We start from the raw sequence: 13,413 nt of genomic DNA on the forward strand, positions 1-13,413 counted from the left end.
GTCGTGTCCCTGGGTTTGACCAAGGGAGACCCCAGACAGGTAGCTGCTTCCGGCGGGGAGGAGCAAAGGGGGGTACATATGCTGTCCCCGCCCCCTCCTCGCCCTCTTGTCCGCTCGTTCGCCTTGACGCCGTTCGCTCCTCGGGGTCTTGCGGCGGGTTGTTTCCGGGTTGTTCGTCATCTCTGTTATCCCGGTGAGTGCTGTGGGGATGAGAGCGAGAGCCTTGGTGGAGCGTAGAGCTCTTGGATTGTGTGTGGGAGGCCCCGGCTGGGCCGGATTTAGGGCGATGCGACCGGGGCCACCGCACCATGTGCTGGCTTCTTGGGGGCGCCGGGTTTGAAGCTTATTATGCTATTTGAAGCACCGGATGCTGCGTCTCTGTATAGTTGTGGTTTTAACTTCGGTGAAGTTCGTGTCTTGTTGTTGGGATCCTCAGGCCTGGTCGGGCTAGCGCGTCGTTGGCATCGGTGAGTGCAGCGTAGACCCCCCCCCCCCCCTGTCCCGGGAGCTCGTACAGGGGCCATGGCAGGGGCTCCCATGGGGGGGTGGGGGGGGTGGCCAGCTCGTTGTTGCAGGACCCGCCGGTATGCGGGCGCTCCCCACCTGTGTAGGCGAGTACACCTCGGGGGGAAGTGCCGTGCTGGGCCGTTTTAGGTGTCCCCGTGCTGTCCCGGGTGCTCGTGGCACTCTGACGGTTCGCCTGGGGTCCGGGGCGCAGCTGCGGTGCGGTGCGGACGGCAGTAGTGGCAAGGCGGGTTTTGAGCGCTAGCTGCAGCAGGCAGGAGCGGTTCGCCGACTTGGGTTTGAATCCCGGTTAGTACGTTTGAATCGAGTTGGGCTGCTGCTTTGGTACAGGCCCATCTCCTCTCTGCAACTGCTGTGCATTGTCTGTTTTGTTGTGCCCCGGCAGCGGGAGCAGTTGCCCGGGAGCTGGATCCTCTAGCGTGGCGCAGGGCAGCGCCCGACTAGATAAATATTGCAAGTATTATTCCCTCTAAGCAGAGAAGACCGGATAAAAAGTGGGTTCAGTGACCAGGAGCTATAGCTCAATGGTAAGTCCTGTGCCTGCGGTTCTTAAGGCTCTCACAGGACAAGGGTTCGAGTCCTGCAAACGCTGTCAAAGGGGGCAGGTTTTTCTAACAATTTTCACTTTGTGTTGCAGGAGGAGTTACAGGGCGATCCAGGGTCTGCACATACCAAGGGGTATAGCATGCAGCAGCACCGTGTGGTGCTAAGCCAGGATACCCAGGGATCTTTAGCGTGTCCACTGGAAGACCTACGGCGCCCCGCTAACCGACAGGCGGTTGTGGGTCTGAGCAACCGGGGGCTGCCATGTATGCTCCGCCCACCCATCACGGGGGGGCGTGTGAAGCATGTGGACTGGAGGTCCACGGATGGGAGGGGGGGACCCTCCCAACATTTGGTATACACCAATTGGCGTTGCCATGGTGACTCTAGGCTTATCAGACGGGCAGGCGGCTTGGGGCTGGCCTGCCCTGGGATCGCCCGTAAGATAACCCACCGTGTTTGCATATTTATTATGCTAATAAACCTGCAGCAATATTTCTCCACTTACATTCAGTGTCGTGTGTTTCATTTATGTACTTATGTGTTTTGTGATAACTGTTGCCGATATTGGCACTATGGTGTGTGGTATGGATGTGTGTGTGTGTGGTCAGCATGTTCGAGTGAGCTATTGCATGCGTGTGTTCGCACCGCACAAAGAGCAATGTGATTTGGGGGAAGGTGCTCATGTGCTTAGAAAAGTGCCTCCTGGTGACTTTGGATGAATGTACTTTGTAAAACACTTAGCGAATCCCTCTGCGTGAAACGGGCCCCTCAGGGGGCTCTGTGGTACTGCCTGCAAGAAAAGCGTGCCTTGCGAACTGATAAGCCGCCCTGGTTTCTGGTTGCATGTCGGGTCTCTTGCGCTCCACTTTTCAATCCATTCATGCAGGAAGGGACGCACATGAGGGTTCCTATCCGGTTCACGTCTGAGGGCGCCGCGTCTATCATGAGGGCGCCGCGTCTATCATGAGGGCTCCGCGTCTATCATGAGGGCTCCGCGTCTATCAGGAGGGCTCCGCGTCTATCAGGAGGGCTCCGCGTCTATCAGGAGGCCTCCGCGTCTATCAGGAGGCCTCCGCGTCTATCAGGAGGCCTCCGCGTCTATCATGAGGGCGCCGCGCGCCGCGTCTATCAGGAGGGCTCGTCTATCATGACGGCTCCGCGTCTGTCATGCTCACAGTCATGTCCTGAGCTACGCCCTAATGGGCCCTTTGAATTGTCCGCCTTTTAATCCCCCATACACCTCCTTCACGTGTCTCCGGATTATTCCTCTGCAGCCGGAAGCACAGTCCCCACCAGTGATTACACCGCCACGTTCTGCGCTGCTGTGTAATTCTGAGCGCCCCGTGCTATTACAGCACCCGTCATCAGACTGCACTTCCCTCCACCTGATTACAGTGAAGACTCCGCGTCTAAGGGCGTAATAAGCATTCTCGGTGTTTGGTGGATTATACAAACGCCGCCAGCTTTGAAAGTTGTTTACACGAGACCTGAAAGCACAATGTTTGTATACTCACATGTGTATACCGCCCTAAAAGTATCTATTCATAGGGAAACGTGTGGATCACTGATCTCTCCAGCTCGCGGCATCAGCGAGGGTCCACGTCACAATCCCTTTCAGCTTCGCCACATTCACGGAGGGTCCTGTGATCCTCCTCGGTTTTCACATAATTTGACCCTAAGGAGTGGACAATGCGGCAATGTGCACAGCCCCCTTACCCTCCTGCTTAAACTCCCGATCACTCCAAAGGAATCAGCTGGGATCCGATCGTCAGGTACTTTGGTGCACATTATCTAATGTCAGAGGAATCATCATTTCATAGTCACCCGGGGTAAAACCCGCGCCGCCCTGCAAAAGGCACCATGACGGCCTTTTATGTCGAACTGTAAGCTTCAGAATTACATCAGAATTCATGAGGCTGGGGCGTTTTTACGATGTAACTAATTTTGAAGACAAAGGACTTAACTATCGTGTGAATAATGATGTAACTTCCTGTGACGTCACCAGACGGTTAAAGGAGTGTGCTGCGTCTTCTGCTACCCTTTATGACGGGCAAAGTGACAACTTTTAAACAAACTGTAAACGAAGGTGAAATATCTGTTTGCAAATATACTTGCCTGAAACAGTTATGCAAATAAAATACTGCCCTACTGTCTAAGACCCGTCCACAATCAGATCGTTTCCATGCTCGACCGAAGGGCGCGCAGCATCTCTTATTCACGGCAAATTAGAAAACAGCCTGGAAGCCTGGAATGTGGTCAGCATTGGCCCAACTTTACAGGCTGTTCGAAAACCTCCAAGTTTCTCACAGCGCCATCTGCATCTCTGATATTGTGAAGCGCTACATAAATAAACGTGTCTTTCTAGGCACTTGATGCCGCACAAGGCCAGCGACTGTTAACACAATAACCTGCAGTACTTCGACTCGATTATAGCGAGTCCAGTCCACTCATAATGCAGTGCGCCAAGTGCACACAGACAAGTACAACCCTTCCCACAACTGAATTCCACAGTATGGAGAGCAAGCAGCCCCAGGTTCACTCTGGGATGTAATGTGTCGTTACAGACCGGTAGTCTTCACTGCCCCGATTAAGGTCTTCCTCGGGTCCTTACACAAGTGAAGAGGACTGGGAGGAGGAGGACATATGAGGGGGTAATGTGAGGGTCACAAGCTCAGACCTCAACAATCAACCAACGAACAGACCAAAGAACTTCGATGTACAGCCAGTGCTTGTCTTTTTAGAAAATAAAGTACTTTCTAATCTAAACTACACAATTCAATCCAGTATTTAGGTAGTGATCTTGGGCAAAACTCATTTGTAGTGCTACTACTCCATGCTACCTCCCACCCGGGTGATGCTAGAAGAAGCTAGCCCCCAGCAAGATAAGAAGGAGCTTGAATGAGGGTCACATGCAGATTGTAGTGCTCCAGACGTCAAACACAAAATCAGTTCACTTATTTGCTTGCGTTCTTACCCCTGGTGGTGTGGCAGGTAGGACTTCAGTGTCTCTCAGTCCTTCACATTCAACTAGTGTGAACATGGCGTATTGATCCCTCTGCAGGTGGAGGCCCACGGTGATTTGGCTCAGTCACTCAGAGGCCGCACACAGACCACATCTGGTCTGGATTAGTCTGGTGTTGATCGGCAGTCCTGGCCCCCAGTACAGACACTGATTCCGCAGCTGTTGCCCCGTCCTGGCTGGTGAGTTTGTCGAGATGAATGCAGCTTGACTGGGCTGATGCGATCACCACAGCAGTTGTAACCCCAATTGGGCTGACGTGAGAACCAAGGCAATTGCATCCCGACTGGGCCAATGTGAAAAGAAAGGAAGTTGCACCCTCGACTAGGCCAGTGCAAACACCAAGGCAGTTTATAGCCCCGACTAGACGATGTGAGCGCCAATGCAGTTCCAACCCTGACTGGGCTGATGTGCAGAGGCACATAGACTTTTCGTAGTTCTCACTGGGAGTCGTAAAGAGACTGGACCACCCTCTTCAGATCACTGCCGGTCAATACTGGTTTCTCACTCCAGCAGAATGATTTCTCTGGCCATTCCTGCAACAAGGAACACAATGGGCTTCTACACCTGGATAGTCTTTGTTCATTGGCGTGGTTTTTCCCAGTCTTTTTGCCTCTGCCTCCTATACTTTTGCTGATCTAGATGCTTTGGGCACTTTGCCCTTGCTGATCAGTGTCAAAGTGCAAGTGTTCCCTTTGTAAATTGTTGTTATGGATTGGTGTTTCAATGCTTGGCTTGTTTGACTTACTGCTAAGTCCCTAGTACAGTGCACTGTGTGTGCCCAGGGGCTGCAAGTTAACTGCTGCTAGTGGGCCTGCAGCACTGATTGTGCCACCCACACAAGCACCCTTTCAAAGGGGTCTCAGACCTGCTACTGCAGTATATGTGCGCAGTCTCTACTGCCATGTCGACCTGGCAAGTGCAACCACTTGCCAGGCCCTAACCTTCCCTTTTATTACATGGGAGTCACCCCTAAGGTAGGCCCAATGTATCCCTGTGGGCAGGGTATGTGAAAGGTAGGACATGTACGGATGTGTGTGATATGTCCTGATAGTGAAGTACAGTGTACTTCGTTTTTAACTATTGAAAGACTATCTGTCCCATAGGATAGAATGGGAATTTATTTATAACATCTTATAAATATAACTTCACATTGGGACAAGATAGAAAGATGGAGTTTAGTATGCATGAACTCAGAATATAAAAATGCATCTTTTAGTAAAGATGATTTCTATATTGTGTGTTTGAAAATACCACTTTTAGAAAGTAGGTATTTTCTTACTTAGCCATCCTGTGTGCCTCTGCTGGTTTGTGGATTGACTGTCTGGCTTTGGAGTGACAGGGGCTGGGGATGTGCATTCACTGTAGACAGCCACTGGGGGTTGAGGTGTGTCCTGACTTTCCTGGATGAATCAGGGCTGGACTGAATAGACCTGGGCTGCATTTAGAATTGGGGGAAGGGATTTCCTTGCACCTGAAATGGTTTGGTCTGCCTTACACCATGCTGTCTCCACCTCCTGCTGGGAAGCTGGACCAGAGAGGGCAGAACTGGTTTTGACTGAGCACAGAGTATTTCTGCCACCAGAGAACAAGGGGAAATGCTGTATAAATATTGGGGCCCAGAACTTTAGAATACTTCTGGACTTAAGAGCAACCTCTGCCAAGGAGAGGAAGTAGGAAAACTGAAGGAGAAGAAATGCCTCTTTGCTGTCTGGAGTTGGCCTGCAGTGGCTGCTTCTGCCAAGGAGAGGACCAAGACTTTGCTGTGTACTGTGTAGCCTATTTGAAGAATACCTCTGAGGGCTTGGTGTAGAGCTGGCCTCCTATTTTGAAGTCTCCAGGACACAAAGACTTCATTTCCTCTGTCCTCCTGCATCTGAAACTGCGGGAAACATCCATTATAACGCAGGCATTACAACGCAGTGCCTTTACAACGCAGCCAATAAAACGCAAGTTCCATGACAACGCATGCTATTACAAGGCATCCAATTACAATGCATATGCCTCACTGACCAGCACCTTCCCTGTGGTAAGGGGTGTTAGAATAGTAATTTACGTTGTAATGGTACATGCGTTGTAACGGCTTGCATTGTAATAGCATGTGTTATAATGGAAATTGCATTGCAAAAACTGCATTGTAAAAGTATATATTGTAATAGTTTGCGTTGTAACGTCACACATCCAGAACTGCTGTTTTAGCTGCCACAGAGGAAAATTGCAACCTTGATGCCGGCCAGCGTCACCGCGACCTACAACGAAGCTGTTGGCACCACTCGTGAAGCGCACAATGCAACACCCAGACTTGCACTGTAGCCCTGACGCCTGTGGACGCTGCACCGTATCGACTCACATGCCATCACCGAGGCTGCTGCCTCCACAGGAGGCGAGGGCACAGCTAGTGGCACTCAGAACACACAGCCCCGACTCGCACCGCAGCCCCGACTTCCTTAACGCTTCATCATCGCAGAGCTGATACTGGACATGGGTGACTTCCGGAATCTACTGACACCACACCGTCTTAAGGAGCCGAAGCCTCGACGCCACCGTACTTCACCTCCCCGGCACCAGTAAGGAACCAACGCCTCACCTCTCCGACAACAGTAAGGAACCAATGCCTCACCTCCCCTGCCTCGCCGTAAGGAACTGACGCCTCACCTCCCCTGGATTCATCAGGACCGACGCATCACCTCCCCTGTGGTCGTACGGAACCGGCGCCAACGAAGCATCACCGCGCCAACACCATGCACCATCTTTGCTTTCATCGTTTGCCAAGGTACTGTTCTTTTGGGGTCTGTGTGACTCCGTGCCCGATGCCACGCACCTCGCGGTCATCACCGTACTTTGGATTTTCATCTGTCACGACATTGTAATAGCTCCAGGTGGAGTTATTTGTTGCTACAAGCTTTCTTTGTGTGAATAACCTATTTTTCGTGATATCTGAAGATATGTATTGTGGATTTTGGTTGTTTTGGTCTTGTTTGGTTCAAATAAAGATTACTTATTTTTCTAAACTGGTGTGGTGTCCATTTGTAGTGCTTTCACTGGATTACTGTATGTGTGCACGAATGCTTTACAAAATGCCTCTGAGATAAGCCTGTCTGCTCGTGTCAAGCTACCAAGGGGGTTAGCAGGGGTTGTCTAAGGGTGTAACTCCCTTACCCTGACTAGAGGCAAGGGTCCCTACTTGAACAAACGTGTAAATCTTTGCCAACTAGAGACCCCCATTTTTAACACTGCCTCGTCACGCAGGCTCCTTCCCTCTGTCAATAAACAGGCAGGCTTCTAGGCAATAGGTCAACCATCAGTTCCTTCAACAGGGAGTGCAGACTTCATGTTGCATCCCCAAACCTACCTTTGAGAGACTGGCTATAAGACAGACATCAACTCCGGTCATGCAGCAATTCCTTTCCTCAAGCACTCTGCAGAGCACTCCTTTGCTTCATTGTGAAGGAAGTGAAACAAGTGGGATGATTTGGGTCCCACTTTGATTCACATTTTCTAGAGAGGAAATGTGGATCCACTGACTCACACTTCAGAACCGTTCTGGCGTGGTTTTGTCAATGTCGGATTCTTCACTCCTAGCCATAGGAATGCAGGCAATACATTTTGACTGACTGGGGAAGCAGTCCTTATTCTCCGTCTTGTACCATGCTAAACCAGAGAAATCCATAATGGATCCCACTGGCTTTAGTACAAATAATCTTGCACACACAGAGTCCTGCTACTTCACAAGTGCCACATACAAATGCACTCAACGGGCACACAAGATGTCAGTGCAAGGTTCTGGGTATTCACATAACGCCTGAAGTTTACACAAGAGGGCCAGTTGGCCGTTCTATCTCTGGCTCAGATAAAAAGATCCAGTCACAATATCAATCTCAAAACATGGTAGGGTGCCACAACTGCTTTATGTGCTAAAAAACAAAACAAGGACAGGGACAGTAGGCATGCTTAGTGCACTCCTAAAGGTCACAGGTCAGGTCCTTGACCTTGTGTGATCAGGGTCAGGCCTAAGACTCTCTGCACATGCTAGATTAGCGTGATACCAGGGCCTAAAGAAAAGTCACGATACCATATACACAAGCAGAGAGGCAATAAAAGCAGGGGAACTTGTTATGGGTTATATTATGATACGTTAATTTGAATTTGTTCAGCACAATAAAGACCCACAGGTCTTTTGGCGCTTAAAACAGTAAGAAGTGAAAAAGAGGAAGAATTACACAGAGAACAGGTGGGCTGTATGTCATTTCTTGAAAGTCAAGCAGATGTTTGAATCTTTTACAAAGGATGGGAGATTGTTGCAGAGCCAAAGAGGCAACACAGCGAAGGACTGACCTCTCCAAAAGCACTGGGAGAATGCTGAGCTTTGGTTGGCACATGTTTGTTAAACCTAGAACTAAAGAACCAAGGAGTTGTTGACCCATTAAGGCATTTAAACAGAATACAAAGAACCTTAAAATGAAATCTCAGCTGAACAGGAAGCAAGTGCAGCCTTGGAAGAGAAGGTCCAGCTGAACAGAAATAACCAGTCTGAGTAATCAACCTTGCCACGTGAGTCTGAATAACTTGAAGCCTGTGAATTTGGCAATTAGATTTCCCCAGATAAACAGAATTACAATAATCTGGCCTGGTGTCTATGATAGCTGAAATAGCCGAGTGTCTTCCTTTTCTGAAAAATAATGGGAGAATAGGCCTCAGTTTATGAAAACATACAGCACAGGCAAGGACCAATGGCCAGATTTGAGAATCTAGTTTAAGATGTACATCAAATACCTATCAGAGCGATTTCACCACGGTCTTAGGCATTCGGCCAGATTCTAATGATGGGCAACCAACCCCATCTTCGGGGTCCCCCATCTGTGGCTGGAGGTTCTCGGCAGTTTTCCAACTCTATACCCCCTATTCAAGAATGTAGGCTTCCGGCTCGATAATAGGCTCTCAATGAACGATCGGATCACTAAAGTAGCCTCCACCAGCTCGGCGTTCTGAGATGGCTGAAGAAAATCATTGGGTGCCTCCTCATTGGTGCCCAAAGAACAGTAATATAGGCGCTGATTAGCTCCAGGTTGAACTATGGCAATATTCTTTATCTGGGTATCCCGAAGGCATCACTTAAGCGGCTCCAGATAGTTTAGATGTGGATGCCAAACTACTACTCCACCCTCCTAAATATATGTCTACTTCCAGGCTCCTTCAAGATGTCCACTGGCTTTAGATCGAGAAGCAAGTCAATTTAAAGCGTTGTGCTACATGCATAACAGTATGTCAAACTCAGGTCCTCGCTACCTTAGATCTCTGGTGATGCCTTACCTGCCCAATCGTCCTCTCTTATCATGCAATACCAAAATCTACATAGTTCCCAGAGTGAGGAGAACCTGTCAAGGAAGCCGGTCCTTCTTCTACTTGGGTCCCAAGTTATGGAATATCTTGCCTGTTTCTATGAGGACTTGTCAATGTTTCTCTGTTTTCCGAAAGCTTCCTAAAACCTGGCACTTCTGAATCTGTGTGTGTTGTTAGAGCTGGTCAGTATACCAAGAAGTGCTCAGCGCTGGGAAGCCCTGCATGGGTAGCTATGCACTCTAACAAACTACAATAATAATAATAATAATAGGAAAAGGACTAAGTGAGTCAGGCCAGATGGCTGGAGGTCATAATCAGGGGTTTCTCTCCAGTATCAAAACTTCCATGTTGTCCCAGTTGATCTTTAGCCAATTATGATCCATCCATGCATTGGCATTACAGAGAAGGCTAATCAAGCCATCAAGTTGAGAACCTGGCTCACTAGGTTGAAATATCATTTGTGTATTTTCAGCATAAGTGTAAAATGAGCAATCACATTTCCTGATAAACAGCACCAAAGTAAACTCATTAATGTTAAACTAAAGAGGGGAAAGGACGGAGCCCTGAGGGACAGTAGGAGTGCCAGCAGCAGAAGACGAGAAGTTATTGATCATCACTTTCTGGGATCTATCAGTGAGAAAGGACACAAACTAGACACAGGCAATACCTTTGACACAGCACTGTTGCAATCTTGCAACTAATATATTATGGTCTACAGTGTCAAAGGCAGCTAAGAGGTCTAGCAAAATTGAAGGTGGAATTTCTATCAGCTTCCATTTTTAGGTCTTCTAGCACTGCCAATACGACTGTCTCAGTACTGCGGATGGGCTTCAAATCAACTAGATTATCCGCCAGTATAATATGACCTCAATGAAAGCAAAAAGTTGAGTTGCAACAATAGATTCCATGATTTTGGCTGTGGCTGGAAGAAGCGTGATGGGATGTTAGTTGCAAGCTTCTGTTTGGTCCAAATTGGCTGTCTTTAGCAACTGCCTGCCTGCCCCCTGCTTGAGTTCCAGGAATATGATGCCAGAGTTTAGGGAAATAGAAAGTATTTGTAAATATCTGAATAGGGGATGTAATTGTCCAAAAAGGGGTTTAACAGCTTGGTAAGATAACTTTGACAAAGAAACTGGGCAGTTTTGTGGTTAATGCAGAGGGTTTTGAATTGGTATCTCTCTCAGATCGGTAACCAAAAGATGGAATTTAATGGTAGTGATGTGTGATCCTGCTGTTTCTAAACTGAATATTATTAGAGCAACATGATTCTTGAGTCTGTAATTTAGAAAATAATCTCTTACAGAGTCCTGTGTAAAGTCCACTGCAGTAGTCCAAGGGGGACATGATTACGGCAGGCCTAAAATGATTTTATGGAAGAGATGCCGCAAAGCAGGATTCTTGTTCTTGTAAGACAACGTGGATGGTGGATGGTTGTTTTAGTGATAGCAGAAGCAAAGAAAGATCCCAGGAAAACTATGCTCTGAATCTTCAAATTCATTCTACAGGCATTGGAGGAGTACACAGTATTCCGTCTGAGTCGCAGGTATTGGGAGATCAATGAGTAGGATATCAGTCTTATCCTCAATGGAGCAGAGACCGTTTTTATACATCAAGAGCTGAACTTGTGATGGGCAGTGTGTCACGAGGACGGAGATCTCCAGACTCATTTTCAAGATTGATATGGATTGTATATCATTGGCATATATGTGGTAGTCAGTGTGGGGGGACATGGGTAATCCAAGCGACCAGAGCCATGTAGACAATGAATATTATAGATGACAATGAAAGGATAATGTACTTGAAGATGCATTTTGCACTAAGAAATGGAGCTGAATGCAACAGAACATGAATAGCAAGCGCGACCAGCTGCTCACGGTAGGATTTTTACCCCCAAATTACTCTTAAGGTGGAATAATCATGTAATTATCAGTAATTCAGAGTCAAAGAGTAATGCGGAATTACCGAAATTACTCTGGTGTAATTGAAATTCTTCCCAGGCCTAAAAGTAAGAGCATCATTTTTTTTTTTGGGGGGGGGGGGGGGGAGTTTTATATAGCGCAAACTAGACCCGAAGGTAACAGAGCGCCAGTTGCGTTACAGCCGCATTCATTTTTGTTAAGCATGTGGTAATTAAGTGATTTGCCCAGAATCACAGGATGTTGAGCGTCCCTGCTGAGACTCGAACCGGTTCCCCAGCTTTAGGTCGACTGCTCTAGCCGTTAGGCCACATCCTCTCCTCATAATGAAGCCGAAACAGGTCTGGGGTTGCTTGTTTTCTCTCTCAGAGATGGCACTGGCATTGCAGTACGAGACGGACTGCTTCTACTTGAGTAGGACTGACACAGACTTGAATTTGGTTCACCACTGTGCTTGGTGCAAAGAAACAATGGGCTGAAAATGCAGCCAAGAATAAATGCCACTGGCTGAGATTAATTCAAACATTCCACACAACACTTTTTAGTTTTTTTCAGAAATGTCCTTAAAGCAAAAAAAGAGAAAGAATTAAGAAAAAGACAATAAAAAATTTACAGCATGAAGCGTTTGTGGCACAACTACAGACATGTTGGCATTTTTAAAGTATTGTCCTTGGATGTTCCTTCCTAATTTTCCCAAAAGACCAGTTTGCGTCTGCTGTGCTTACCACCCAATAAAATCATAGCACTTTCTTTTCAAAGCAGCATCCTTTGGAACCTATGAGCCCTATTCTTTAGAGTAAACTTTTTAATGAAATTAAAAAAAGTTCCGAGAGGAACTGACAGCTGGCCCGCGTCCAGCTTCGTGAATGTAGGCCGACTTGTTGTTCTCAGCACTTTAAAAGGCATGATGAGAAAATAATGCATTGGTCATTCACTATATATTATCCGAAGTAAGGAGTTATGACTTTCTTGGAAAGAGTGCTGCTAATGTCTATAGGCATACAGTAAGGAGGGTTAAAACATAAAATTCAGAGCCTTAGTTGTCTGAAGCACTTCCTCGTTTCTTAGTATAGTAAGTAGGACGTTGACTCACCCTGTCGGGGTTGATGTCCAGTGTGTCACACAGTTTGGTGGCAAAGTGCTTGGAGCGCTCAAAGCTGCCCTTGCCAATGCTGTAGGAGCCGTCCAGGAGGAAGAGGATGTCCACCACAGCAGAGCAGCCCATCACTAGGAGAGATAGTCAAACACATCCACTTTACCAGGTGAATGCCCACGACACCAAAGCACCATCACAGATATGATTTTTACTTTAAGCCAAGAACAGTCCAACAAAGCTAACTCTTCCCCGATGACTCCCCCTCCACGCACCCCCTTCCCCCCTACATATGAAGACAATGGGATTTATGTAGGTCGGTACAAGTGAGGTAATCAATTCATTTACTCCATGTAAAGAGAAACTTTGCAAGCTCCTGTCCTACATTGGCACATTTGACTAGAGACATCATAGTACAGGAGGAAAGACATCTGGAGACTGAATAGGGTTAATGGTGTTACATTGAAGAGCAGAACAGTGAAAAAACTTGCCTGGCAGCATTCATCTAATGTCACTGTATGTCTATCTATCTATAATCCTGACTAGGCAGAGCTCCAACATAAAATTAAGTTTACCATGGGGTAGATTTCCTTGAAATACTCTGCAGAACTATGCCCCTCCTGTACCAATGACAGGTTTTACACACAAAGGGGTCTATTTACTAAGAATTAACGCTATGTTTGCATCACAAAAGTGACGCAAAACGATGCTAAATCTTTTTCACCTATTTACTTTCCAGCGTAAAACCTGTTTTACGCCGGAAAAAACTTGAAAGCAATGCAAACTACGTGCTGCTTTGCATTACTTAGACCAAGAGGGTGTATTATGGGTGGTGCATGTCCATTCCCATGCAACCACCCAAGAGTTCTGACACTAAGCCCTATTTACTTAAAAAAGTAGACACAGTTTAGCGTGAAAAAACAGCACCCATTTCAGATAGGCGCTATTCCAACTTTGCATGTTTGTTGCACTGC

General features: G+C 47.5%; 1 protein-coding gene across 1 annotated transcript in view; it reads right to left on the bottom strand.

Annotated features, from left to right (window-relative positions):
- VWA2 (von Willebrand factor A domain containing 2) overlaps nt 1-13,413 on the bottom strand; it is a 270,127-nt gene that overhangs the window by 139,803 nt on the left and 116,911 nt on the right. Inside the window, exon 4 of the mRNA XM_085603290.1 lies at nt 12,440-12,573. Within this exon, the coding sequence (XP_085459416.1) occupies nt 12,440-12,573 (134 nt within the window). The remainder of the gene's footprint in view (nt 1-12,439; nt 12,574-13,413) is intronic.

This window comes from Triturus cristatus, chromosome 1_2, assembly GCF_964204655.1.
Source record: "Triturus cristatus chromosome 1_2, aTriCri1.1, whole genome shotgun sequence".
Taxonomy (NCBI): Eukaryota; Metazoa; Chordata; class Amphibia; order Caudata; family Salamandridae; genus Triturus; species Triturus cristatus.